This window comes from Rhodnius prolixus, unplaced genomic scaffold (genome assembly GCF_049639745.1).
Source record: "Rhodnius prolixus isolate KJV_2025 unplaced genomic scaffold, Rpr scaffold_6, whole genome shotgun sequence".
Taxonomy (NCBI): Eukaryota; Metazoa; Arthropoda; class Insecta; order Hemiptera; family Reduviidae; genus Rhodnius; species Rhodnius prolixus.
In genome coordinates, this window is record NW_027411634.1 from 28,057,128 (window position 1) to 28,072,567 (window position 15,440).

Below are 15,440 nucleotides of genomic sequence, written 5' to 3' on the forward strand. Positions count from 1 at the left end.
TCCAACGATTTGATTTAAACTTTTTTTTTGTTTTCTACTATAAAAACCCATAAAGTATTTGCCAAAATATGATTGCACAGCAACGTGTCGGGCTATCCTGGTTTAGGTAAAGCTGAAATTACAATATATGTAAGATATATTAATGTATTTTTTTCAGGTATAATTTACATACAATTAAGGTCGTAAATGGTATATGTTAGGTAACACAGTCTTTTTGTCGCGGATCTCCTTGATTTGATAATCAGCGAACTTAAATGTGAATCCAATTTCACTAGTACATTGTTGTCACATTGTAACAGATTCTGATTTCTATGTCTCTCGTTTGTATAAAATATCTAAGATTTTGTAATTATAATTACAGGTCTTGCATGGAAATAGTTTTACGTAATAAATTCCATACGGAGATTGTAGACTGGAATGTTGATGTTCCAGTGTTGAAGAGTTGAGTTACAAAACTTTAGTGTGGGTGAGCTTCCAGCCTAAAGTTGAAAGTTTTACAGAGAAATCTTTTAGCAATGGAAGTTGAAAGTACTTGCTCAATGAAGCTTTCTCATACTTTCAATAATGGTTTAATAATGATATGTTATGGCAACTAAATGCTGTAATATCGAAGCCAGCTGTTTAATTAAAATTCGTCCGAAAAATTAGCGATAATTACTTTTCCAGCGGTTTGCACTTTAAAGTTTCTTTGTTGAGATATTCTTAATATTATTGTGGCAATTGTTGCTTCTGTTACACTTAAATAGAATTTCATTACACATTATGTTATAGCTGGCACCATAATCTTGTTTTTCTGCATACCGTTTTTAGAGCTTTGATGATCTTTTATAACTGAGTATCTAATTCAATGTTGATTCCTGTAGTTCAAGTAAGAACGAACAAGGTCTTCAGAACAGAGTACAGAACACTTGCTTAAGGTTGCATACTGTTAGCGGGAAAAATATAAGATTTGTTTTTAATTGTTTCATTTTACAGAAATTAACTACTACCATACAGTTTGACAACGCTAACCCCCCTCCCCCAAATAGACATCTGAACAACACTAGACAACCAAAAAGCAGCCTTGCAATCAGGCACTTAGAAATCGTTTCATTCACATCAACGATAGCAAAAAATACACCTTGTCAGGTGGTTGCTAATTTCTGTCCGCTATCCACATAGTAAAGGTGATGTTCTCTCGTGGCTGCTGGCCAGAGATGTCTAAGCATTTCGTTGATAAAAAGAAGTCTCCCAAGAACAAAAAGAAATGCCTAATGAAAAATGTATTTCTAGGAGAGTTAGCTAGTCAGATAACACCCTTACACGCAGTGGTTTTAGCAGTGTCAATACTAAGTTTATGCAAGTTTTGTCTTCCTATTTTAACAACCAACAAAACCGTATTAACAGTAAATTGAATGACTTAATGTTAAATGTTCTTAATGGTCATCTACAAACAAGATGATGAACTTAGACAACTTCCAACTTGTCAATACCTTAAATCTAAACTTTAAGTTTGAAGTATTTCAAAGTAAGTGAAGTAAATCAAATAGAATTCACTTAAGGGTTATACTAAAGATGTCTGCTATGGAATTTCGTAAATGAAGTTTGAGTAATCTGATTTTTAAATAGAATAACTTTATTTAAAAATAAAGCCAATCGTTAAGTTTAATGTTTCCTTGCAGCACTACTGTAATCATATTTATTTTAGTTCCTCAGTCTTTTATTGTACTTGTGATTTGTTTTAAAAACATTTTTTAGGATTTTAAATAATAATAATTATGATAATAATAATAAAATTAAATGTTTTTCAGCAGAATTAAATAAATATTTTGTTTTTCTACTTCTTGAGCGGTTTAATACTTCTAAAAGTTTATAGATTATAGTTTACTTTTTTCTGCAATTGAGAAGAAGGGCTACAAATAAATTACAATTAAACCCTTGCGACTATTTAAAGAAATAGAAGGCGATCTGGAAAATACAAATTACATTTTACAATCCATGCACTATTAACGGATTTACAATTGTAAACAATGTAACGAGCATTACCCATTCACTACAGGAATAAAGAATATTGTTATAAATAAGATATTAGGAAGAGTTTGATTTAACAACGTGGTAAAAAAGAGTTCCCAGTTTCGAATCTCTCTTTGTAGCTAACATTTTCTTTACTACTAAACTGTCAATAGAGAATTACGTATGAGCTACCGCTTTTAAAAACGACATTAATTTGGCCTGTTTAGATATTAAACGCAGTTTTGTTGGGTTTAGGTTTTGAAAAATCGTTTTCCTTTAATTGTCACCCGTTTCAGCATCTGAGATCTGCCTAAGGGTCCTCTTGTAATACGAAGGGGTGGAGATAGTAATCTTTTGAAATTGTAATCAATACCTGCAAAGCTAACTTATTGCCTAAAGCGTCGTTTGTTGATGATATCCTGTATTTACTGGATAATCCGTAAGAAACGGACAGCCGTTTCATTCATTATACTTTGCTTTATATTTCTTTTCCGCCGATGAAAGTTTAGATGTTGATTGAGTGAGATAGCGGGGATGGTTTTGTTACGTACAAAACGATTCATGTGGCTGTAGCCTAGTAACCTGGTATGTCATCAAAGTTTCATGAACGGAAAATCTAAATATGGTAGCCAAAATATTATTTATTTCATATGTAAGTTGTAGGCATTTATCATATCAATTGTGCTTTTCTTCTTTATGAATGTCTGCGGCAACTTTGCTATTGTCATCTACGTTTTGTTTAATCGGGAAGTTTAAAAAAGCATTTTATTTTCAAGACCAATATCCAACCATCGAGTTTGGAACAAAATTTAACGAAACACAAGTAATCCATTAGAAGATGTTGCATCGACTTTGAAAGTCTTAAAACTTTTCTATGATCTCAGCTATAATTAGATTCTGATTGCCTTAAAATAAAGAGATTTCTGCTTTGACAATAATATTCAAGAGTTGCATGTTTCCTGGCAATGAGGATGAAACTTGGGATATTACTCCACATTATCATTGTATTGTCTCTCGTCTATCAAATCCCATCAATCTTCTGTGATCGCCCAGCTAATTTATCACCTTTATCTCTCCCGCACTGTTCTTTATAGAATTACATAGCAAAGATTTTATTTTAAACGATAAAGAGATTGTTTTTTCTTCCTTCTTATATTTATATATTATAAGTTTATGGCACGGAATAACTTACTTATATTATCCAATTTATCTTTCCTTATTTCTTTTTATACTTCAATTTAGATCACTCTATCTTGATTCCAAAGAACATTGAATAAATTAATTTAGAGAGGTTCATTATGCCCTTCTCTTAGAACATTTCTCTCAGACTTAATTGATAAATGATCTTAAAGTCAAGAATTTGCTACCTGTCAAAGTGTGGAATTAGACAATCTGCAACTAAATCGAATTCCAAAGTGACGTACAATGGGCCCAGCTTTTCAGAACCTCTTCAATAAGATTCCAACTCTTGTGCGTGGCCTTCCTTATATGGTTTGTAATGTACATATGTTCGCTTAGGACTTAATTTATTTAGTTATTTTATTACATAAATTCTACTATAAGAAAATATTTGGAATTTCTGAGGGTGTGGCAGAATCATTCTACGGTCAGGTGGTTGTCAAATTCTTTGGAAGAATATAAAAATGCAAGGTATTTTAAACGATGAGGGAGAGGTAATGTTCAATAATTGTAGGGTAGGTATGCTGTCCGAAGGTATTCGAACTTAGTCCATGATAAAGGAATTGATGCTGGCTAAAATGAGATGAAATTTAAGTTTTATGAAGTAGTGAAGCATCTAAGGCCGAAGTGAAATGTTATTCTTCAGACTTTTCAAGAGCCAAGCTCTTCATCTAGAAGCTCTGTTAATGGAAATGAGCCCTCCAATAATTGCGATAAAAGTTATATTAATATAACTTTATATTAATGATTATGCCAAAGTATAAGTATACTTGCTCTTAAATATGCTTTTTAAAAATTATTTCACCTCTCTTCAATAAAGTGTAACGCAAACTAGAAGTGACACATTTTACGGGTCTCCAGTTAATGCAATAATTAGTATTAAAAATTAATTATTTTTATTACAGTAATATTAAAATTATATTTGATGTTTCAGTACTAACCCAAAAATATTATTATATCACCGATTATTGCATTAAGTTCCAAGATATTTTTTTTTTTTTCTAGAACAAAATAAGCATCGATTAAATTTGCATATTAACCAAACTGATATTCCTTAAATTGGAATTTTAGCAATGTCAAACTAGGTTGATAAATAAAACATAATGTTAAGAATCTTAATCACAATATTTTTACTGATACATTACACCGAAAATAACGTGAATTAATATCGAGATGCTTACCTTAGCTAGAGATTACAGAACAAACTTTTTAGCTACTGGCATTAACATCTTCAAAAGATCATGCTCTTGTTCACTTCTCGATCTAGACTTTGGTTCATTTTTCATGCAACTTCTAGGAACTCGTTAAAATGTGAACCAAGCCTCTAGCTATGTTCGGTGAGGTTGCCTCTAATCAGCTTAACCAGTCTAAAGAACTCGTTGGCAAGATGTCAAAGGATGTTTTTTACCGTTTCTATTCAAGCCAATATTGGCCGGCTTCAAATGTTTTTTTATGTACATTTAGATGGAAGACAGTGTAAGAAGTCTACTAAAACACTTCTTGAAGTAATGTTGGAATAAGACCACTTGCGAATTTTGCAGAAACCTAATTAAAATAATATGAGATGATACAGTAGTACCAAAAAAAAATGGAATACAAAGTTTAAATTTGCCATTTTCTGTTTTTGATATATGCAGGCTCCTGCAGATCGCAAACAAAAACATCTCATTTGTTCAGAGCACCTCACAACTAGAGAAATTAGTGTTTACAAACTTATTTTAATTTTAAATTTTTTGATTGACTTTTGCACTTGGTGCTAACAGTTCTGATAGAAAGTCAAATTAAACGTAGAATATAATATGAAATAAAAAGGATAAAATTTGTATTGTTCTGCCAATTTTATAATGACAACTACAATTCTCACGTTGAAAGAAACTGTTCATTGTAGTTATGTTGGTTAGTTGTGTAGGCGGATTGTGGTTCCAAGCAAATAAAATTTTCATTAACTTCGCGGCAACAAGTTAATTATATAGCACTTCTTTGTTATCTTTAAATGAAATTATTACATTATTGGTAATTTCTTTAAAAGGGGTATCATTTTTAATTAGTATCGCTGTACCGCCCTTTCCGTCCATTCTGTCGTTTCTCACTATATTAAAATGAGTAAATTTTATAATTGACTTTGGTTTAAACCAAGTTTCGCTTAATATAGCTACATTTATTTTTTCATCGTCTAGACAGATTTCCAAGCTGCCTTTGTTGGAAACGGTTGATCTTGCGTTCCATTGTAGTATTTTTAATTTATTCATATGTTGTAAATGAAAGTATACTAAGTAAAACTATGAGATATTCTATACACTGTACAGTTAAAAAGTATTTGTTACTTAATAACAGTAACCAATTGGAAATTTACATTGCCTCGTTCAAACTTATCACTTTATCTTTGATTAGTAATCTCAGTTTGTCGTCAGGTATTAAAACTGTCCGGTAGGACAGTTGTATAAGGGTTGATCATCAAAAACTGCACGAAAAAGCGTAACGTTGAAAAACACCCAACTTTGACAATTTTTTTCTCTTTTCCTATAAAAGATAAAATTCCCAAATTTTCTTTAAATTATAGGGCAAACCCTCCTTTATAGCTGTAATTTTTTTGCAACAACCCAGATCTAATAGGTTTCGAGAAAAAAGTTGCCAAAAATGAGCAAAAACGGCTTTTTCAAAAAATGTTCTTGTTCTTGTTGTTGTTCTTCTTCTTCTTCTTCTTCTTCTTCTTCTTGTTACCTTTTTTGTAAACAACGTAGCGCCTAAACGCGCGAACCGATTTTCATGAATGAGGTGTCATTCGATTCGGAATTTTATGTAGATGTGCCTTTTGGGGGTCTCGACTCTGTACATCGAATGGGAGAGGAGTTAGCCCCCTTTATGTAAGGCCCCCTCCAAAATTATTATTACTAATTACTCTGTAAATCTTGGTCCGATTTTGATAAAATTTGGTAGGATGATAGGGTTAGGGCTCCCCTACGTAACATTAAAGCGACGATCTGCTCTTACACTTGTTAAGGGGAAGTATAGCAATCGTTGCAAATTATCGACACGTGAACCGATTTGCATGAATGAAGGGTCATTCGAATCGAAATTTTGTACAGATTTGCACTTTAAAAGTCTCGACGCCGTGCCTCATAAGGAGGGGAGTTTGCCCCACCCAAATAAGGCCCTTTCTAAAACTATTATTACCAATATTTCTATAACGCTTAGTCCGATTTTGATCAAATTCAGCTCGAATAAGTGGTTAAAGCTCCTCTACGTTGCTGATGCTCTTGCACCTACTAAGAGGAAGTACTGCAATCATTTAAATTATCAATGAGTGAACCGATTTAAATCAATGAATTGTCGTTCGATTAAAAGATCTTTGCCTCTTTGCCTTTTAGGAAGAAGTACTGCAATCGTAGTTTATTTTTCTTACTCCTCTTAAAAGGAAGTACTGAAATCGCAGTTTAATTTTGCTATTTACGTACAAATACCTTCCTATGTTATTCAAAACGCTTTTTCAAAAAAATTGTTATTGAGGATGGTTCGGGGGAACGCAACTATAATCATTCTTTAAAAAGATCTCTCCATTGGTAGTTACGGTTCCGACTTAACACCTTATCAGATTATAATGATAGAATTGTTTATTCCAAATTTTAAAAAAATCTGTAAAGAAGATATGTAACTTTGTAAAATAGACAAAAAGGAAAATCTATCCAAAAGGTACAAAAATCTCCTTAACAAAAACTTACAGTTTAAAATGTTAAGTATAAGGGTTGATTAAACGCCAAAAGGTACACAAATCAGCGAGTACCCAACATTTCATTAATACTTCATTAATAGTTAAGTAATTCTACTGCATTAATTTTCATTAATAAGTTATTTTTTAGAATTTATTAGATGTCACAGACCCTTATGCTGGCCACTTCATTTATAATATTTTTTTGTTATAATTATGATAAATCACATAAATATGTACATGCATGTTAAAGTAGAAAAAGACAAAGTTAGAGTCGGCTACTGTCTTGAATTCGTCTTACCGATATTATATACAACATTGTGGGATGAATACCTAGATTGAGAATGTAATTGAAGAAAACTATAATATTTGCGATAAAGCCAGATAATTATTACCTATTATTATAAACGTTTGACTACTACATAAAATAACAATTACTTTAATCGAAGAATGAACTTAAACCGATGATTTCTATTTAAAAATAAAAATAAATAAATAAAATAAACTAAATCATTAATGTAAGTTTTTTATAAAAAAAAGTTTTGAATTTTTTAGCCTCATAATTTTTTTTTTATTTTTTATAACGTTTTTCTTTTTAACCTGTAATTAATAGTTTCATTATTATAGATAACTAGATATTACAGTCAATCTACAGTGCTACTTGAACATATATTTTGTAGACGAAAATGGCCAGCATAAGGGTCTGTGACATCTAATAAATTCTAAAAAATAACTTATTAATGAAAATTAATGCAGTAGAATTACTTAACTATTAATGAAGTATTAATGAAATGTTGGGTACTCGCTGATTTGTGTACCTTTTGGCGTTTAATCAACCCTTATACTTAACATTTTAAACTGTAAGTTTTTGTTAAGGAGTTTTTAATTCTATTCCATTTATACTCTTTAAAATGGAGTATACCGCTTCATATAATATATCTAAATGGGGATCCTGTTGAAGGGATTTCGCAGTTTTCGTTACCTCTGAGGGGCGGTATGGGTTTTGAGGAATTATTCCTCCTGGTGTACTTTTACTCGTACCCGGTTGAATTAATAGGTCGTTAATCAATTTTTTATCGAAATTAGGGGACACCTCAAACCTATTTCTTTTGGTTTTCCTCTTATAAGAGATGGTAGACGCGAATGGCCTATTATCGTTACCTCCGAGTTTATTTAGTAAGGGGAATTCTTTTAGACTATCTAAAGTGGGGGCTTGTTTTTCCGCTAAGGCGGCAAACGAGTTACTGGATAAAAATCTTTTTGCGTCCAGGTATGAGATATTCTTCTCGCCCATTACTTGCTTTAGAGTTTTCTCTTTCTTATATTGGGGACACATATTCACGTTAGTTGCCAAATGGCTAGCACTGCCGCAATTCACACATTTAGGTGTGTTATCTTTACATTGAGATGCTTCATGATTCTCCCCACATTTCCCACATCTTACATTCCCTTTACATTGGTCTTTAAAGTGACCAAATCGTAAACACTGTTTACATTGTATAACATTTTGAACGCAATTGTGCACTTCGCATCTTACGTAATGTATATAAACATATTGTGGTAACTGCTGTCCCCTAACCGAGAACAAAACCGACTGAGTGGGAACGAATTTTGTTTCTTTCGTATCCCTGTCTATAACTTTTCGCTTTAATCGTCTGATTTCTAATATCTGGTATTCAGCCCCTAATGGGCCCCTCATAACCTCCTTTATCTCCTCTTCTGTCAGATCCGTGTCTACATCCCTAATTACTCCCCTTCTCTGCAATAAATATCTGGGTATGTATACTCGGAACCCCTTTTCCTTTAGAATTGCGGAACTCACTAATCTGTTGGCCGCTACCCCATTGTTCATCTCAACTCTCATTCTATTTACGCCAAGCTTTTTAATTCCGTCGATACTTTTGGCAATGTCTATGTGTTTTTCGTATAATAGTTTCCCAACTGACATTGGGTGCACCCTCGAAAGCCCCTTTTTGTCCTTGTTAGTGCTTTCCACTATAACATAAAAGGGTCCTAAATCCGTACTTTGATATGCCATATTTGTGTATGCATTTGTACTTTTGTTCGCCTTGGTGTAAATGTGTTCATCACTTACCTTGTTTGCTTCTTGGTTGGTGCTTACCTCAGTCAGTTCCATAGCTACCTTCACATCCGGTTGGCGCAACATGCTTCTAGTGGTAGGGACCGATCCACTCTCCGTCCCTTTACACTTTCCAGCCACGTTCACCACCTTCTTGACTGACTTAGTAGGCATATTTGAGATTTTTATTAATATTTTTGAATTTTCAAAAAAACGCTTTGTTATGTTGCTAGTGTTTCCACAGTAACCCTATAGTACTTATTGTGCGGTAAAAATTAGAAACTCTCTTTAGAATGTTGGATTTTAAAATCTCTGAATAGACATTATTTAACTTACATCTGATGCTTCTCAACTTATGGCTGTTATCTTTATAACTTTTACGACGTGTTCTTGAAGATTTAATCGCTTTTAAAATTGGCAGCATGTGAAGCTGCTCAAGAATATCTAGGCGTATTATTGATCAATGCATGGAGGGTGACTGCAAGGAGGGAAGCATATATTCCCTTGTCGGAGCACGGTAGATTAGCTCGCAATGGGGGTAGATAAGTTATGCTCCCTGGAGAGGTCCACCCATGAGTTTACGGTGGGTAACAATAATCATAATCTTTTTTGATGACAAATTGTCCGTAATTTTAGAAGTAATTTTCTTTTCATTTTATATATGAGAACTTTTTATTTAAATAATAAAAGTATTAGTCAAATTTTAAGGCTTATGAAGTGTAGAGGTAGTGGTAAATTTTTGAACTACCCGTCAAACAATAATAACAATTGCATATTTTAATCACAAGTTTCGACCGAGATTCGACTATTATTTGAAAAAATGTTAATTTAGCAACATTGTGACAGAATTGTTGATATAAAATCTCTTGTCAAGTAGTCTTTGAATATAATGGCTATAATGCTCATCTCAAATTTTTGAATATAATGTGCTAATGAAACAGAATTTTTGCAGAAAAAACTATTTAATTACAATATTAAAAAAGACGAAACTGAAATGTACGGGGGCATACGAAGCTTATATTCTAGACTTTCATTTTCATCACATTTATTCCAGCAGAATTTATATTCTTTTAATAATTGTACTTTTAAACGTATAGCTTTTAGCTCCGCCGGAAATACAAAAAGAAGTGAACTTTTGCTAAACTTTAAATGAAATTTTATAGTTGGCAGTGTTACTGGAATAACAGTATAACAGAGGTAACCACAGTTTGAAATTATGATCCAAAAAATAAATTTTACCGAGTTGAGATGATAGGAGAAATAACTGGCTTGAATCCAGTTCGCAACTTTCAACAAAACCAAGATAGTGTCTGCACAATGGTCAATTTAAAAGATCTTCCCTTCTTTGTCAGAAATTTCAAATTTTAAGTTGTTTCATGGCGAAATAATGTTCAAGATTACGTTATTATTTTTCTTATTTGTAAAAAAGGCGTTTTCATTAGATTTACGTAATTATATTTAGAGAATAAATCAAAGTTGTAAATTAATAAAATTATCACACTAACCATGAAGCTTATAATTAAATCTTAATGGAAGCGGTGACCGAAGCAAAGTTTCGCTACTAATTTTACTTACAGAAACTTAATTAGAAAAGAAGTTTTTCTAATATTAATAAAGTTTGAGGTTTGCAAACCAGTATCCAGAGTTAGTTTGTACGATAGATTGTGGTAACTTTGGAAACTTTTTGAAATATTTTCGTAAACAAAAAACAAAATATCCTGTTTAGAGTAGATGAAATAAATTGTTTTTAAATAGTCAGCTTTCAATTGAATGTATTTTTTTTTTTTTTTTTTTTTTTTTTGGCGCATCGACTGCCTTGGCCATTAGCGCCCACTAATAATGTTCTTTTCACTTTCCAAATACTACTCGAGCTGGGATGACGTGTGCAGACCCATAGCTTCCAAACACTACACCTTGCTTAGCAAGGTCGGGTGGAGCCTGGGTCCGCAAGATTGTCTCCACACATCCCCTCTTATTTCATCGACATTGTCGACGAGGGGGAGTGTGGAACATCATTGTGCCATCCCTTAAATAAACTAAATTTTACAATACATAACTAAATCTGAATTAATAATTTTAGTTGTTTTCTATTATATTTATTGTAGGCAAAACCAAAAGTATTATCATTTCTATGTTTACTATTTGCTTGGGCTTTGCTAATACTAAGTCCGAGGAGGCTATTTACTCTACTAGCAGTTGGATGTGCAGTACTTTGAACTAATATTCCTGCACATCCCAAAATAAACTAGAACTAAATATAATTAACCTAATGGGGTTGAAATACTCGTATAAAATTTCTTTCAACCCCGAGATAAAAAACCTAACCTAAACATACATACGACTTTCTCGCCAATAAATACGTTTACGCCAATAAATACATTCACGCCAATAAATACATTCGTGCCAATAAATACATTCACGCCAATAAATACATTCATGCCAATAAATACATTCTCACCTTAATATAATACACTCATCCTAAGCATTCACACTAGGGGAAAGTACTCGATATTCCTTTCCCCTTTAAAAGAACTAACCTATAAACTAACCTAATCACTAACCTAAATTTTAAAATATAAATTAATTTGTTTTAGATACGTAAATAGCCTCCTGATGTAAGGAGAACCCTCTTGAAGGATAACGCGCTTGTCATGTGGCAGGCCTGCTGTTTCTCTCTGTGTTCGCAGTGCCTGACACCCTTCCAACACGTGCGACACTGTCAGCCTTTCTCGGCATCGCGGGCACCTCGGCCTTCTTTCGGCATTGAGGAGGTACCCATGTGTCAGACGTGTATGACCAATCCTTAGCCTTGTTAGAATCACTGATTCATGCCGCGGGTAATTCTCGACTTTGGCATTTAGCACACGTGGCCTTATATCTTTTAGTTTTTCATTAGTGTTGTCCCACTGAACTTGCCACTTTCTATTTATAATAAGTTTCATATAGGCTTGTAAATCAGTAGGACGTACAGGGATGACATCTTCAGAGGTAGTAGAGGCAGCTTGTTTAGCAGCCTGATCTGCTCTTTCGTTGCCGGACACACCTATGTGTCCTGGCACCCAGACGAATGTCACCCCTTGGCCACGTGCACGAAGATCAAAAAGTAATTTTAAAATAGTGACGACCATTGGGTCCGTCGAGAATTGATCCCGGAGAGCCATTATCGCACTTAACGAATCAGTCAGTACCAAAGATTTATTATAATCTTTATCTTTTATTAGCTTTAGGGCCTGGCAAAGTGCATACGTCTCTGCCGTGTACACCGACGCGTAATAAGGGAGTGTCCAACTAAGGGTAACTCCATCGGTGTACACAGCGCTACCAACACCGTTGTCTGTTTTGGACCCGTCCGTAAAGACAGGTCTAGAATCATAATAAACACTCATTAATTCTAATAATCTTTGTCTATAGACAACGGGCGGTGTATCATCTTTTTTAAATATTGCCAGGTCCATGCGGACGCGCGCAGAGGGCAGTAACCATGGAGGGTGGGGTGCAAAGCCCCAACCCATAACTTCTCCTAATTCTATACCCTCTGCAGCTAAGATTTCCTTAGCTCGGATACTAAGGGGTCGCGTCCGCGAGCGTTGGTAACGAAATTCTTCATCGTGTAGGCTCTCGAATATGGTAGGGAATAAGGTAAGAAACCGCTTCCCCCATATTCCGGCGGTGTAAGTCAGGGTAATCTGCTCTCTTCTTAACTGAGGAGGCAACATCCCCGACTCCACATAAAGACTCTGTAGAGGACTGGTCCGGAAGGCGCCTGTAAATAATCTAATACCTTCATTATAAACTCTGTCTAATAGCGCCAGGCGTGACTTGCGCGCAGAACTGTAAACGGGGGCTCCATATTCAAGTTTGGAGCGGGTAAGACAAATGAAGATACGTTTCAAGATCTCCCGCTCAGTTCCCCATTTGTAACTTCCAAGAAATTTCAAGATATCGAGGGTTCTCCTTGCTTTTGTAGAAGTGTATTCGATATGCTCCTGCCAGGATAGCTTACTATCAAAAATGAGGCCCAGGAAACGAACGCTATCTTTATAATGAATTGGTGTGCCATCCAAAATCAGTGTTGGAGGGGCATGATCATGCCTCAAGCGGCAAAAATGTAGGCACACCGTTTTAAGTTTTGAAAATTTAAATCCGTTCCTGGAAGCCTCTGCAGCCACTCTGTCAACTGCCTGTTGTAGCGATTCTCCAACTTCGCAAAGATCCCTTCCTGATAAATAAATTGCCAAATCATCAACATATAAAGAAATTTGAAGCGGATCTGCTACAACATCGGCTAGACTATTTATCGCCATTGTAAACAATGTAACACTTAATACCGATCCCTGAGGTATTCCATTTTCTAAGACGTGTGGGTCCGAAAGGACCGACCCCAGGCGTACTCGGAACCTTCGCGACTCTAAAAAGCCACGAAGGAACCTCGGCATGTTCCCTCTCAAACCCCAATCATGACACTTCCGCAGGATCGCATGTCTCCACGTGGTGTCATAGGCCTTCTCGAGGTCGAAGAACACGGCCAGAACGTGCTCCCTACGCATAAATGCGTTTTGTACGTAGACCTCAAGGTGGCTCATCTGATCCAACGTGGAACGATACCTGCGAAATCCCGCTTGATGCTGGCTGTAAAGTCCTCTTGTTTCTAACACATATACTAATCTATAGTTGACCATAGATTCGAGGACCTTACTCAAGCAGGTGGTCAATGATATGGGCCTATAGCTAGAGGGGTCACTAGGGTCTTTTCCTTCTTTAGGGATCGGTATAATTATCGCTTCCCGCCAACCATCAGGGTATTGTCCGGTCTCCCATATGCTGTTATATAATTTTAGCAGGTTTACCTTTCCAGTTATGTTCAAGTTTTTTAACATAGCATATGGGATTCCATCCACTCCTGGAGTTGTATTCTTGCATTTCTTTAAAGCGTTTTCTAGTTCTTGCATGGTCAGCGGAGCGTTGTAGGATTCATCAATGGCGATTTCAAAGTCGAGTGGCTGCTGCTCCACGTCACCTTTTCGCCGTAGGAAGTCTGCAGGGTAATTTTGTGAGCTGGACACTTGTGCAAAGTGCCCAGCCAATACTTCTGCTACTTCTTTTGGCTCGGTGACGACGACATCATTACGTTTTAGAACTGGTATCGATGGATATTTGCTACCACCAGAAAGGGCTCTTATTTTATCCCACACCTCTTTTAGCGTCGACGATGTGGAAATCGTCGATACGTATGAGGTGAGAGTTTCCTTTTTTAAATGCCTTATTAAACGCCTCTCCCTGGCTCTTAGTCTTTTAAAGCTAATTAAATTTTCTTCCGTCGGATACCTTTTAAATCTGTTAAAGGCCTGCTTTTTTACTATGTTGGCAGCCTTGCATTCCGGGGTCCACCAGGGAACGGGGAGTCTTGCGACTTTCCCGCCAATCCTAGGAATGGTACCTTCGGCTGCTCGCACCAACGATCTTGTAAGCCTTTTTGCATCAAGGGTGGCATCCCCTGTAAGAGGTGGAGTCACCACATTGTTGGAATAAGCAGGCCAATTTGCATTTTTGATGTCGTATCTCCAGGGTATCACAAAGGGCGCCCTGGAGATGGAGCTTGATAGTAAGATTGGGAAGTGGTCACTGTGATATAGTTCATCGAGTGTGGTCCATCTTAAGCGAACTGCAATGGTAGGAGTAGCAACACTCAGGTCAATTGCGCTAAAGCCTCCCGAGTGTGCGTTAAAATGTGTAGCTTCACCACTGTTGAGGAACATCAGATTAGAATTGTCTATAATCTCCTCAAGAGCTCTACCTCGTGCATCAGTTCTAGCTGAACCCCATAAAGTGTTGTGAGAGTTAAAGTCTCCCAACAGCAACACTGGGGCAGGCAGCTGCGAGAGTAGATTCTCCAGATCACTTCTTCGCCAGAATATGTCTGGCAAGTAAATACTGGCTAATGTGATCTGCAGTGGTGTAGACAGGCGCACGGCAACAGCTTGCAAATTAGTTTGGAGAGGTAGCCGCTGGCTGGGTATATTATCCCGTACACAGACGGCCACTCCGCCGCGCGCCCTCCCTCCTGGGGCAGGTTGCACCTCTTTGCTGTATACTTTGTATCTGGGGATTCGAATGGATTGCCCCGGTCTAATCTTAGTTTCCTGGAGGCACAACCCGAATGGTCGGTGTTCCGCCACCATTCGGCGTAACCCTTCCACATTACTCATATAGCCCCGCATATTCCATTGCATGATAGACTCACACATTTTGGTAGTTCGATGTGACCACACGTGGCAGGAACATTCTAAATGAATTCGTTGTGTTTACTAAGTTTTGAGTATTAAGATACATGGATGCTGAAGAGAGAATCATGATCACTTGTCTAATCAGTGGCACACTTGTCTCGAGGCTTGCCTTTAGGCCAGCCCTTTTTTCTTCTTCTTGGGGGGTGGTCGGAAATGTTACCACCCTCCGATTCAGAGGCCTCAATATCCGTCCCCATTA

General features: G+C 36.0%; 2 protein-coding genes across 3 annotated transcripts in view; one reads left to right on the top strand and one right to left on the bottom strand.

Annotated features, from left to right (window-relative positions):
- The window catches only part of LOC141461479 (A-type potassium channel modulatory protein KCNIP1), a 143,927-nt gene that overhangs the window by 47,512 nt on the left and 80,975 nt on the right, over positions 1-15,440 (top strand). The window lies entirely within an intron of this gene.
- LOC141460478 (uncharacterized) lies at positions 7,715-9,180 on the bottom strand. The gene has a single exon (XM_074140499.1). It carries the CDS (start codon positions 9,129-9,131, stop codon positions 7,749-7,751), a length of 1,383 nt encoding a protein of 460 aa, XP_073996600.1. The 5' UTR covers positions 9,132-9,180; the 3' UTR covers positions 7,715-7,748.

Bases quoted from the DNA above. Each gene is read 5' to 3' on its own strand.
- LOC141460478 (XM_074140499.1), bottom strand. From the start codon at position 9,131: ATGCCTACTAAGTCAGTCAAGAAGGTGGTGAACGTGGCTGGAAAGTGT.